We start from the raw sequence: 13,431 nt of genomic DNA on the forward strand, positions 1-13,431 counted from the left end.
CATCAAGGCCTAAGATTCGCAAAGTGCCTTCACTTTGTGAAGCATTGATCTTTGCTTGTAGGCCCTTTTTACTATTATTTCATGCTCAAAAGCAATACCACCAAACAATGGATCACCATCATTCTGATATTTTATAGACAAGATTGGCCACTAATTTCAACTAATCAAAATATATGAAATTTCACGATAAATGCCGGTACGTTACTAGCACAATCATCACATATGTAACACTAGCTGTTTTATCAATTTATTATATTAATCCAATGAAAAAACGCGATTTTGATAAAATACATAGGTGATACAATATTATATATGTTATGAATTATAATCACATACAAAGTAAGGATCTTGTACCTAGTAGGCTAGTACTTGGATTTATCGGTCATTCGACACACTGGTTCGACTACCTTGACGGATTTAAAATTCTTGCATCCCAACAAACCATTATCCAGTTTTCTAGGTGACTTTTTTGGTTGCTCGGTCTTATTTTTCGAACTAGTGTTGTAAACCATGTGTTTTTCATCATACCCTGAATAAACAGACGAGTATTCAGCCGCACTCGCTGTCACAACGCTCCACTCGATGCTAGCTTCACTTGGTGCATACTGAGTTGAGGGACTCATGCAACTTGACTCGGATGGTTGCCACCCGGTTCTTGATATGTTTTCTATTTCAAACAAATCAGAACTCGCTTCACTCGCCATATCATCACATATTACACTCTCTTTGGTTTTTGGAATAGCATCCCATGTTAATATGGACATTTTTCTTACTAGGTTTTTAGCTATGTCACCTTTGTTTATTGTCCCCGAACCGAACACTTCGATTGACATCCTAGGAAGCTCTTGGATGCTGTCTTGTTGTTTTGTCATGATATCCAACGTCGGATTCATAACCGGGAATGCAAACTGGTCATGGCCTTTTTTGGTGCTTTGTTGGACATAAACATCTTTTCTAGTGGAACATGGACCGATGCAGCCTTGGAACCACCTCTTGCCGCCACTGGACGGTTTTCGAAGCAAAGCCACCTGGTTGTTACTCCAACTACTCGCCTCGGAAGCTAGACTAGGAGTTCTTGCGGTGAAAATGCTTGGTTTCACCCTATGGAGATCCATAACTGACATGTCGGTGAACTTTTGATCATGAGTACTAGGATGATGATCAAACATGTTAGCCACGTCGTCAATGGGTTTAAGGTAACACGAAAATGAAGCTGCACGAAGATCGTTTGGGTTGTTGTCGGTTCCCATCAAGAGAAGATGGAAGGGAGCTAGTTTAGTAATTTATGATCAAAGTTGATGAAGGTTTTTTTCTTTTAAAGGCAAAAAAGATGCATTAAAGCTAGAGTTGTCATGGGTCCGGTGCTTAGTGTGGGTATGATGATCATGTTTGTGGCTCGAATGGGAAGACGCTAATCGAGTGGATATGTTATTATGTCATAAATGTGATTGGGTTTGGAATTAAATATATTCTCATGGGATGATGGAATGAAAGGTGCTAAGAGTGCAAGTGGCTGCCCGGCTCCATCGATATCTAGGATTTATGGCTCGAGGCAATCGACAGGACCACGACGATTAACTGCAGTCGAGAATGTAGGTTTTTGTTGATTAGTGGTGATCAAACATTCTTGCGTAGTTGTATGTTGGTTGATTGATTGAAACCAGTGAGTATGGTATACACCACAACCTAAGCAAGCCTCATTTAATGATTGGCCACTTAGAACTTTTTATAATATCTTTTCATGATTTAGGGTTTTAATTCTTAGATATGATCTATGATATATGTGTGATCCTTATCACTATAAAACTGAGAATGTACTAACTCTCAACTATTTCTAAAGACCATTTGTGACTAAACGATCTTTTTCGATCCCTAAGTTTTAAGCCGCTAGAAAGATATTGTTGGGAAAAGTTGAATCTTGTACATATATTGTATTGATATAAATTCTACACCAATATTTAGACCTTGAGCATTTAAAACATACATTTGAAAGTAACTTTGTCTACACAATAATGGGATATGACTTTATGTGTTATGATTGAGTGAACATTGATATATGTTTTGATATATATGTGCTTTTTAAAAATTAGGACCAAAAGATTTGAATTTTAACAAGACCATAACAACAAAATGACCTTACAACATACACTGTCAAGAGGCGTTTTTGCTTGGGTGAGCAATTCGTTGGTAAAACAAACCATGAGTTCCTAGAAGTGATTAGGGATATTTGAGGCGTATGACGGGGCAACGATAGGAGTCCTTGCATTTGGGGGGATAAAAACTTATCTCCTGTGGAGGTGGGACTTCACCAAGGAAGTACATTAAGTTTGTTTCTTTTTGCAGTAGCCTAGGATGAGTTATCCAATTCGATATAGGATGCAATCCCGTGTTGCATGGTTTTCACATATGATATTGTTTTAGTAGCAGAGAGTAAACTAAGTCTGAATGAGAGTGTAGAGGAACGACAGTCAGCCTTAGAGCACAGAGATTTAAAAATTAGTCGCTCTAAAGCTAACTATTTGTACTATAACTTTAGTTATGCAAACGATGAGGACACCCAAATCAATATTGAAGGCCTACTGGTCCTTCATACAACCAAGTTCAAGTATTTAGGATCATTTGTTTAGAGAGATAGGGACATAGACAATGACTTAATCCACCGCGTTTAGGCGGGCTGCTACAAGTGGAGAGCATCCATAGAAGTATTTTGTGACATTATAGGGTCGCAATTCGACCGGCTATGCTATTAGTTGGGCCATAAAGAAGAAACAAGCACGGAATCTAGAGGTAGCCGAGATGAAGTGGATGTTAGGCACACAAGGAATCACCACATAAAAAATAAATTGCTTCAAAAGATATTGGCGATAATACGTATATAGGATAGGATAAGATAAGATAGGAAAGATTGAGATGGTTGAGTATGCAAAAAAGAAACAAGTGACGACTGAGTAATGATCGTGGAAACCCCCACAGTGGAGGGGAGGATGATTAAAGGCAATCCCAAACTAAAATGGGATGAGTAAATTAAGCTTGATTTTCTAGACTTCACCTCTGAAGACTCTGAAGACATGATTGAGGATATGAATTCAAGTAGATGTCGAATCAAGGTTATGGACTTCTAGAAAAATGTGCAGATGGTACAGCTTGAGCCCGGGTTTGAATCTTGAAATATGTGATGGTAAGAATATTAATTGCAAACATGGCTAAAAATTTAATATAACAAGTGAAATCAAAACTGTTGAAAGATACCTATATATAACTTATTGAAGAGGTAGGTCCCAGCAGAGCCCAGTTGGACCCGCAAGACTCACCTTGAAGAGGGACGTCTGCGCAAAGACCAACTGGTTCCGCAGGACCCACCATGCTCAGAGAGATGAAGACCTTACGCGCATACGCCAGCTGTTCCCGCAGGAAAAGCCTCCCAATGGTGAAGTACCCCGCCTGTTCCCGCAGATGCGGATACAAGCCATCAGCGGAGGCTAACCGCACTAATAGTAAGGCTACACGCACAAGGCACTAACTCTCAATAATTCAGTAATGTCACCTGAAGAAGGAATGAGCAAGGCGGGAATACTCCCGCCCAAATGAGCCAGTCCGTACGCTTCTGGAGGATCTTTTGTACTATACCTGCCAAGGTATGGACAAAATAGACAAGATCTGACCAAAGCAGCCCATGAACCAATCACAGGGTGACAGCTCACTGACAACAGTACGACGAGCAGCACGCTCTAGTACTTAATGTCACTATCAGCCGCTGCCTACTCACCAACCCTCATCGTGGCACGTACATAGCCTGCAGTTGGTGGAAAAGGAATAGTACACAGCCGGCCATGTCACTATCAGCCGCTGCCTACCCACCAACCACCAGCACGGCACGTGCGTAGCCCACAGTTGGTAGAAAAGGAATATTATACAGCTGGCTGTACCTGCTTGGAAACCTACCTTCGGCTATAAATACTCCAACACCTTGGAACGGTATGGATATCACATCTGATCATCATATACTATCTTATACCATCAAATATCTTATCTGCTCTAGCTATTTCTCTTAATATACATTTATATTCAGAGCAATCTAGTCTGATTCTCACGCCGGAGGGTGGTCACAAGGAGGTACCCCCCCCCCTTCTCAGTGACGAGCTCACGGTGTCTGTTTTGCAGGTCATCAGAAGAATAACCATCTTTCCCGGACCTAACCCTCGTGGGAAACATCTACTTGACCCTAAGATTATCCGTAATCTGCCGGGATCACTTGGTGTTTCTTCATTGGCGCCATCCGTGCATAAAAGCTAGAACTAATTCTTTTTCAGTTTTTTCCAAAACCTCTGGAAAGATGGTTAAGGTTACTCCGGTGCCAAGGCCAGCGAGTGACCAAGAAACCCCGGTAACCACAACCCCAGCTACAGGGGGGAACACCGGCGAGTACACAATTTTTACGAACACTACCCCGGTTACCCAAGCCGGGGCAAGTGCAGTAAACAATCCTTCACTGGGATTCACCGATACCCAGTTGGAGAGACAACAGACGAGGCTCCCCCGCCAAACACTTGATCAAGTTAAAGCGTGGGCGGAAGCACGACAGAAGGAATTCCAAGCTGAGTTGGATGAATGCTTACGTTCACTCCAACAGGTTGACGAATTCGGAAGCACTCAACAACAGCTCAACATGAGTAATGAGTGCGAGTATGATGAAGATTGGGAAAAATCTGACAGTGACGCAAACCCGCGCCATAGGGCGAAAGGGAAGCGTAAACAAGCAGATTTCCACAGAAGAAATTTTGGAGAAACCTTTAAACCAAAAAACGCGGGTGGAAACCCACGTGACTTCTCTAAAACCTTCAGACAAACTGTTGCAAATGCGGGAACGTCCAAATTTGCAAGGGACATTGCGGAAGCAATTGCCCCGAAAAGTGCCAAACAAATGTCCAACATAGGCACATATGATGGTATATCTGACCCAGACGATCATTTGAACAGATTCATAGCGGGGGCAACCGTCAGCAATTGGACGGAACCCACGTGGTGTTACATGTTCCAAATGACGCTTGTTGGGGCAGCCAGAGCATGGTTCGACCGTCTACCGGTCCACCACATCTACGATTGGGCAGACTTCCAGCAAAAGTTCAGCCAACACTTCAGTCAAGAAAGAAAGTATACCGAAGAGCAATGGACGATCCTCAACTGCATCCGAGAGGAAGATGAGTCTTTACTAGACTTCATCACGCGCTTCAATTCAAAGAAGCTAAGTCTGGGCACTATTAGCGAAGATCTTGTCCGCGCTGCTTTCATCCACGGCGCGGAAGACCCAGAGCTCATCTGCACCTTAACGGGTAAAGATGGCATGCCATCCACGTGGGATGCCATCATGACAGCAGCTAAACGCTTCGCGGAAACGAAAAAGCAACTGGGTAGAGATCTTCCCCAGAGTACAAACCTCTACACTCAAAAAACAAGAGAAAACAACGTCCTTACCGCCCGACAAAACAAAAAGAGGAAGCTTGGTATTTGGCAGTCAAGGGTAAACTTTGGCACCTCATCCGGCTCGCACCCTCGGTTAGGCGGAAAGGATAACATGCAGTCGTCGAACCGGAACTCCAGATGGACGCCACTCACCAAAAGCGTCACCGAGATATTTGCCACCGAGAGGCTCCCATGGCCAGAGGCTCCAATAATCCGACAGCGTCCAAACGCTGATCAAAGCAAATCCTGTGACTTCCACAGGACAAAAGGCCACACCACGGAGGAATGCGTAGCCTTGAAGGACGTCGTCGAAGCATTCGTCAGAAATGGGAAACTCACTCACCTCGTGGCGTAATGGACGCTAAGCAGGCTAATGCGTGTAGAACCCCAGTTGGGGAAAACACGGATGAAACTGCAGCTTCAATGTTGGAGACTACATACTGCGTAAACAACGAGATTCCGAACCAGGTGCATATCGGCTCGAAAGGCTCGATGACACCCCCATCCCAAGAACATGGAAGGGAGCTCAATTACACAGGCTGCATGTAGATCAATTCCAAACTTGTAAAGAAAAGGCCTAGAGCCACTTCTAATGGAAATGATTCTCCAAATCACATTGACGCTGATGGTCTTACATTTATACTTATGATCTGACCACACTGATATGCCGGTATTCACTGCATAAATAAGTGGGGAAGTAAGTCGTTGCGTGTGGAAGGCGGCAAAACCCGCATAAACACAAAAAACGGCAAAAATTTCTAAGGAAAAGATGAGGAAAAACTTCACGCAGGTCAGTTATAGGTGAAGTTTGGTCATCCCACTAAATGAAAGTGACGGTCCTACCCGCACAACCATGATAGAGGAAACTGAACATTAACCTATTGACAACCGCGCGTCGAAAGGTTAACTTATTCAAAACACTGATATGCCGGTATTCACCGCATAAATAAGTGGGGAAGTAAGTCGTTGCATTTGGAAGGCGGCAAAACCCGCATAAACACAAAACGACAAAAATTTCTAAGGAAAAGATGAGGAAAACCTTCACGCATGTCAGTTATTGGTGAAGATTGGTCATCCCACTAAATGAAAGTGACGGTCCTACCCGCACAATCATGATAGAGGAAACTGAACACTAACCTATTAACAACCACGCGTCGAACGGTTAACTTATTCAAAACACTTGGAAAATTGCTAAGTTAAACTAAAGTATGCATGAGCGAATCATATATTGTTTATGAGGCAAAACAAGTGCCAAATTAAACTATAATATGCATGAGCAAGTCATATAACGTTTATAAAGCAAGTCAACAGGATTCAAAGATTTTACCTTGGTAACCAAGAAACCGTAAGACAAGTGCGGGTACAGTGTCAAGGCGAAACCCTTCACATACTTAGCACCTGCAGGGAATTGAAGCCAAGAATACCTTGGTAACCAAGAAACCGTAAGACAAGTGCGGGTACAGTGTCAAGGTAAAACCCTTCACATACTTAGCACCTGCAGGGAATTGAAGCCAAGAATACCTTGGAAGTCAAGTAACTATAAGACGAGTGCGGGTACAGTGTCAAGGCGAAACCCTTCACATACTTAGCACTTGCAAGGAATTAAAACCAAGAAGGATCTTCTGGGCCATGCTTGTGGAAAGGGAAATAACATCCCCGCATAGCAGGAACGTTGAGAACTAGATTGTTTGAAGCTCCAAGATGGAATTGGTTGTTTAACATAATTGATCACTATGTCAAACTACCAAAACCTCGTGGAGAATCTACACAAGTGAAACTCAACGCTCCTGACTTACGAGGAAGTTACACACCTACCCGCATCATACCCAAAGATCAAGCAGAAAAGTCGGGAATTTCTGCACATGACATTAGGGAAACCGCGGGAAGAATCCCCACGGACAACCTTAAAACTAAAAACCCTTTTCAAAACCCCTTGCTTAAGTCCAAAAGTTCACCTCACTTATTAACAATTAATGAGAAGAACATTGGACTGGGGGGACTTGAAGAGGTAGGTCCCAGCAGAGCCCAGTTGGACCCGCAAGACTCACCTTGAAGAGGGACGTCTGCGCAAAGACCAACTGGTTCCGCAGGACCCACCATGCTCAGAGAGATGAAGACCTTACGAGCATACGCCAGCTGTTCCCGTAGGAAAAGCCTCCCAATGGTGAAGTACCCCGCCTGTTCCCGCAGCTGCGGATACAAGCCATCAGCGGAGGCTACCCGCACTAATAGTAAGGCTACACGCACAAGGCACTAACTCTCAATAATTCAGTAATGTCACCTGAAGAAGGAATGAGCAAGGCGGGAATACTCCCGCCCAAATTAGCCAGTCCGTACGCTTCTGGAGGATCTTTTGTACTATACCTGCCAAGGTATGGACAAAATAGACAAGATCTGACCAAAGCAGCCCATGAACCAATCACAGGGTGACAGCTCACTGACAACAGTACGACGAGCAGCACGCTCTAGTACTTAATGTCACTATCAGCCGCTGCCTACTCACCAACCCTCATCGTGGCACGTACATAGCCTACAGTTGGTGGAAAAGGAATAGTACACAGCCGGCCATGTCACTATCAGCCGCTGCCTACCCACCAACCACCAGCACGGCACGTGCGTAGCCCACAGTTGGTAGAAAAGGAATATTATACAGCTGGCTGTACCTGCTTGGAAACCTACATTCGGCTATAAATACTCCAACACCTTGGAACGGTATGGATATCACATCTGATCATCATATACTATCTTATACCATCACATATCTTATCTGCTCTAGCTATTTCTCTTAATATACATTTATATTCAGAGCAATCTAGTCTGATTCTCACGCCAGAGGGTGGTCACAAGGAGGTACCCCCCCCCCCCTTCTCAGTGACGAGCTCACGGTGTCTGTTTTGCAGGTCATCAGAAGAATAACCATCTTTGCCGGACCTAACCCTCGTGGGAAACATCTACTTGACCCTAAGATTATCCATAATCTGCCGGGATCATTTATTGTTTCTTCACTTATAATGAGTAAAATACACAAGCAGTCATGCTACCATGGTCTCCAAAAACTCTTAAATCAACCCTAAACTAAACTCACTACTATAGCAGTATAGCTCAAAGTAAATCAAATACTCCGGTACGACTAATTAAGATCAACAACGATATCTTAAACAAAGCGCACCGTACCTCATAATCTTAATTCCTGTATCGTCTAGTAGATGTTGAGTTGTTTTCACCTGCAACCCAATACTGTTTAACAGCAAACAATATCTTTTCAGTAACAAGCGGACCATCTTCATGATCCACCATCTTTGTGTTCCATCTCATGCCAGAAACAATGCTTTTCACCTTCATAATTTCTTTCTCGTTATCGCGTATTATTACCATACCCTCAGGCCGTAAAATTCTGTCCATTTCTAAAAGAATATCTTCATAACTGCACCTACATTCATACCCACCAAGAAAAAAACATTGAGATAACAAAAAGTTTAGCTTTTTAAGACAAATAAGCAACTTACTTGTCTTTGTACAAGCTGAAAAGACCGTTTGCGTGTATTAGGTCATATGTTCTTGGGTACGTCGAGAACGCTTCACACCTAAAAAATGAAAAAGATAAAAGGGTATCTCAAATTTATGAAAAACATGACACCTGTGTTTAGCCGTTTAGGGGTGCAAACGAGCCGAACCGAGCTCGAGCTCGGCTCGTTTAACTTACACAGAGCTCGAGCTCGAGCTCGGTTTGTCTCGAGCTCGAGCTCGGCTTTTTTCGAGCTTTATTTTCAAAGCTCAAGCTCGGCTCGTGATTGGACTTTGAAGCTTGAGCTCGGCTCATTTACTATTTATCTATTATTTTTTTACATAATTATAATTTTTTCTATTATAATTTTATGTATAAAATAATATATATTATTTAGTTATTTTTTCATAACTCTATGTATATTAAATAATAACTATTATATATATTTTAAAATATATATATATATATAAATGTCAGGCTCGTTTAGGCTCGCGAGTCGGCTCGAGCTCGATAAGTGAAGCTCGGGTTTGTTAAACGAGCTTATTTTTAGGCTCGAGCTCGGGCTTGAGCTCGATTAAGCTCGGCTCGGTCGAGCTTTTTAACAAGCCGATCTTGAGTAGCTCGCGAGCAGCTCGGCTCGTTTGCACCCCTACCTGTGTTCAAGATTATTTGGTCCTAATAAAGATTTTAAGATTTTTACCAATCATGGTAAATAGCCCTGCTTGTGGTGCGCACATATGATGTATATATGTGTGAACCCTCGGGTGGGCAAAAGTGAAATTGCACTAATTTTGACGTTATTTTACTAATCTCGTGAAAATAACGTTAAAAGTGACGGACGGTTAATCAGGCATCATGTAGTGGCGTTGATAGCTGAAAGACAAGGGTACATGCACCGATCAGCCGGTGTCCCGATGATTGAGTGCTATGTGCCTTATGTCCAAGGCTTGATGCAAAACTACTATCGAGCCGGGGGTCTCACCGAAAGCAGCCTCTCTATCCTTATAAGGTAGAGGTAAGGCTGTCTACATCTTACCCTCCTCAGACCTTACCATAGCTTTGCTATTGGTGGGATATACTGAGTACGATGATGATGATGATGATGACCAATCATGGTAAATGCCGATTAAACAGCGCTCGAAAACCACACCAAGAGTGTCTTTTTTAGCTATCGTTGGCATCACGTTCATAACCCATGATTTTGGAGACTCGATTGCAGCAGCAAAACTTCCAAGACCAGCATTCATGTCCATAATATTACGATAACGCCCTGAGTCAATGATCTTATTCACCCTTCTGTAAGCATTCAAATGCTTCTGCCATAACTTATTGTCTTCGTGGAATAAGTCAACCGTGATTCCAGGAACCGACCCGCTAGTAATCCTAGGTGGCACATCATTTAACCTTTTGGGAAACGGCTTTAAATCACCACCAGAAACATCATCTGCGTTGTCTGTCTCGGGATACGGTGTCACACAAGCTTCCATCTCCTTGTACCTACACATTTGTAATTTAGTCATTAACAAAATCTTGTTTTTGTGTGTGATTAACGTTAAAACTTAAAAACATGAACTTTATCAGATTACATACCAGACATCATCAGGATTTGTGGATTCACACAAGGTAACACGAGAATCACGTTCTGGAAAATAGGATTTATTTACTGTTTTCCTCCAAATTGCGGTTTCACCTTTTTCGTATTTTTTCTCCCAACATAGAAGTTTAGCCGTTTCTTCAATATTCCTCTGTTCTTTTTCAAGTTCGTCTTTCGGTCGTTGCCATGATTTATAATTAGCCTTCCAATTAATCGGTGGGCCCGACAGAACCCAATAACCACCAGGTCTCAAAACTCTATCAACCTCCATCATGTACTTTCCACCTAATAAAACAAAAACAAAAAATCATATTTAGTTATTTATACAGAACTTTAATATAATTATTTAAGACAGAAGTTTAGAGCTTCTGAGGTTACTATTTCCGCCCCATGGTATCAAGCACCGTGAACAATGAGCCATGTCAAAAGATCTAGAAGGATACGGAAGCTTTATAGTTCCTAGAACACCGATGATTGCTGGAACGCCTCTTTCTAGAGCAAACTGAACTTGTGCTTCATGTGAATCTCGTGGTGCAAACGACATGGCAATCACGTTTCTTTTAAACAAATACGCGCCCCAACTTGCAACCTATACGAAAGCTTAAATGTAACAAACACCAAAACCAATAAAAACAAACAGATAATTAGATAAACGAAAAGAAACTCGACTTACACCACATCCAGTGTCCAATGCAGTTCTAACCATCCCATTTTTAATTGGGATAACAGAAGCCAGTTGATCAATATACGCATCGGCTCCATGAGGAAACTGTGTACCGCCACCTGGAAACCTAAAAACGTTGCCTTCATATTGGATCCAATTCTGAATCGCCTTTTCAACCGTCAAGCTCTTATAAGGTGCATTGGCAAACGGGACAAAATCACGGCTTTTAGGCCACGGAAACGGGGTCACGTACCCTTTCGGGGCGGGAATAAGACAGTGTAATTTCTCGTTTCCAGGAGGACAATGTCTTTCCCGATAATTCATGTTTTCTCTAGGGAAAGTCATCGCACGCGTTTGATCATGACACGGTGTATAATCAACAAAACGGTCATCGCACGGCTGGAAAACCTTATTTTCCGCCAAATCATTGGTTTTCTTCATTTCATTACCATGGTAAGTTTCAACATTAAGATTTGAAATAACACTACAATCCGCACTTTTTGTTACTTCTTGAGCTATACTGTCTCCTTTACCGAAACCGCTTTTTTGCCATGCACCAAGTAGATAAAAGAAGCAGCATAAACCAACCACTATAAATAGTGCAAATGATCTCTTGGTTCTATTGTCTCCCGGATTTCCTTTAGACGCCATGATTAGCCTGCAACATTTATTAAAATATCAAAAATGATTTTGCTTAAGGTGTCGGATCCGGACGGATCTAACATCCGGTACCATCAACACTTATATAACAGAGTAAGTCATAGCGTAGAAGGTCCGCACAGACATACGATAGTTCCGGATCAGACAGTCATACTTACAGATATGGTTGTAAAAATCAACAAAAGTGTTGAGGGGGGGGGGGGGTGTCAAATTTACGGACAAAATGTGTTTATCCCTTTTGCTTTTGACACTTTTGGTTTCTTCGCACCTGAAGCTGTGGAGTTACTTACCCGAGTTCAATAGCTCATACACATTAATGTTATGACTTTTGTTTCGATGTAACCGCTACTTTTCATTTATAATAACAAGGTATTTTTTAACAGCACTTGCGCTTCAACTTATTGTTTTAAAATGTTTGGATAAATAAAGATAAAGATTATATACTATATCCAAATTTAATTTCCAATGTTTATTTTTTAAATTATCTTGTCTCACGTCAATCATTACAAACAATTTATGATCCAGTTCTTTGACATAACACAACAAAACAAAACGATAAAACAGAAAGGACACCGCAACACAAAGTCACAAGCCCATTAAATTATGAAATCATCATGTTCACAAGTATGAACTAAATTGCCTCCAAACTTTATTATTCTGATTAATAAAAGACAAAGAGATAGAACACATTGAAATGTAATATGAAATTTAGTTATGAATAGTTTGTATATAAGAAAGTTACAAAGAAAAAGAAAAAAAAATCATAAAAGGTTATATTCCGAATACATTTTATCACTCTTGTGTCTAAATTTTAAACTCTGAACCCTAATTTTATTTTAGGTTAACTCTTATCTTAACTTTTTGTGAAATAGTGTTTCTATAAAATACTTCAATCCGATGCCAACGAGCCACAATTGTGATTATATATGTAGTTTGCGATATACTATTTACTTTTAACAAATGATTTGACACTTTAGCAGTTATGTTCCATAGGAAGGTTAAACACGTATGAAGAGAACTTTGTGAATGTATAAATAGTACCTTTTTTTCATGGGGCAATGTAATCCTTCATTTTTCCATCAATGGATAGGATCAAAACAAAAAACATTATTGCTTATCTTGTGCGCACATTGTATGTACTTATGTTGACACTTGAGATACACTTTCACACACGGGCTCTTTTAAAGACAGTTTAACTTTACTTATCATCATAGCTAAAATTTTCAATCTTGATTATAAGTAAAATGAGAACTATAAATCAACTAACTTTGTTAGGATAAAATTAAACATATTATTAGCCTACTACTACCCTTAGTATATTCTATGTTTCCCTAGCTTAGTAGACAGTAGTGATGGTGAATGTGATTGATCTGATCCAATCCAAAACATATACGTAAGAGTAGAAACCTACAATATAATGTGTATGTGATTATGTGTTGAAGAAACACTAAGTGACCCTGTACAGATTATAGATAATCTGGGGGTTAAGTAATGTTTCCCACGGATGAGGTCTAGCTGAGAAGGCTGTTCTTCAGGAGACCTGCAAAA

At 41.2% G+C, this 13,431-nt stretch overlaps 2 protein-coding genes across 2 annotated transcripts; both read right to left on the reverse strand.

The window, feature by feature from the left end:
* Positions 1 to 362: 362 nt before the first annotated feature.
* Positions 363 to 1,250, reverse strand: LOC143588856 (protein PHYTOCHROME KINASE SUBSTRATE 3-like). Its single transcript, XM_077069766.1, has one exon. The coding sequence runs from the start codon at positions 1,248 to 1,250 to the stop codon at positions 363 to 365; it is 888 nt and encodes a 295-aa protein (XP_076925881.1).
* A 7,256-nt stretch (positions 1,251 to 8,506) lies between these two features.
* On the reverse strand, positions 8,507 to 11,946 carry LOC143588849 (putative methyltransferase PMT2). Its single transcript, XM_077069759.1, has 6 exons — positions 11,233 to 11,946; positions 10,938 to 11,148; positions 10,556 to 10,844; positions 10,073 to 10,462; positions 8,967 to 9,044; positions 8,507 to 8,890 (listed from the first exon to the last, which is right to left on the reverse strand). The coding sequence occupies exons 1-6, from the start codon at positions 11,872 to 11,874 to the stop codon at positions 8,644 to 8,646; spliced, it is 1,857 nt and encodes a 618-aa protein (XP_076925874.1). The 5' UTR covers positions 11,875 to 11,946; the 3' UTR covers positions 8,507 to 8,643.
* Positions 11,947 to 13,431: the final 1,485 nt, after the last annotated feature.

This window comes from Bidens hawaiensis, unplaced genomic scaffold (genome assembly GCF_021521415.1).
Source record: "Bidens hawaiensis isolate Kalapana, Puna unplaced genomic scaffold, B.hawaiensis_p1.1 tig00036821_1, whole genome shotgun sequence".
Taxonomy (NCBI): Eukaryota; Viridiplantae; Streptophyta; class Magnoliopsida; order Asterales; family Asteraceae; genus Bidens; species Bidens hawaiensis.

Excerpts from the sequence above, each read along its gene's own strand:
- LOC143588849 (XM_077069759.1), bottom strand. The coding sequence starts at position 11,874 with ATGGCGTCTAAAGGAAATCCGGGAGACAATAGAACCAAGAGATCATTT. Across the intron at positions 11,149-11,232 it reads CATTGGACACTGGATGTGGT|GTTGCAAGTTGGGGCGCGTA; the intron begins GTAAGTCGAGTT and ends GCTTTCGTATAG. Across the intron at positions 9,045-10,072 it reads ATCGGCATTTACCATGATTG|GTGTGAAGCGTTCTCGACGT; the intron begins GTCATCATCATC and ends TTCATTTTTTAG.
- LOC143588856 (XM_077069766.1), bottom strand. The coding sequence starts at position 1,250 with ATGGGAACCGACAACAACCCAAACGATCTTCGTGCAGCTTCATTTTCG.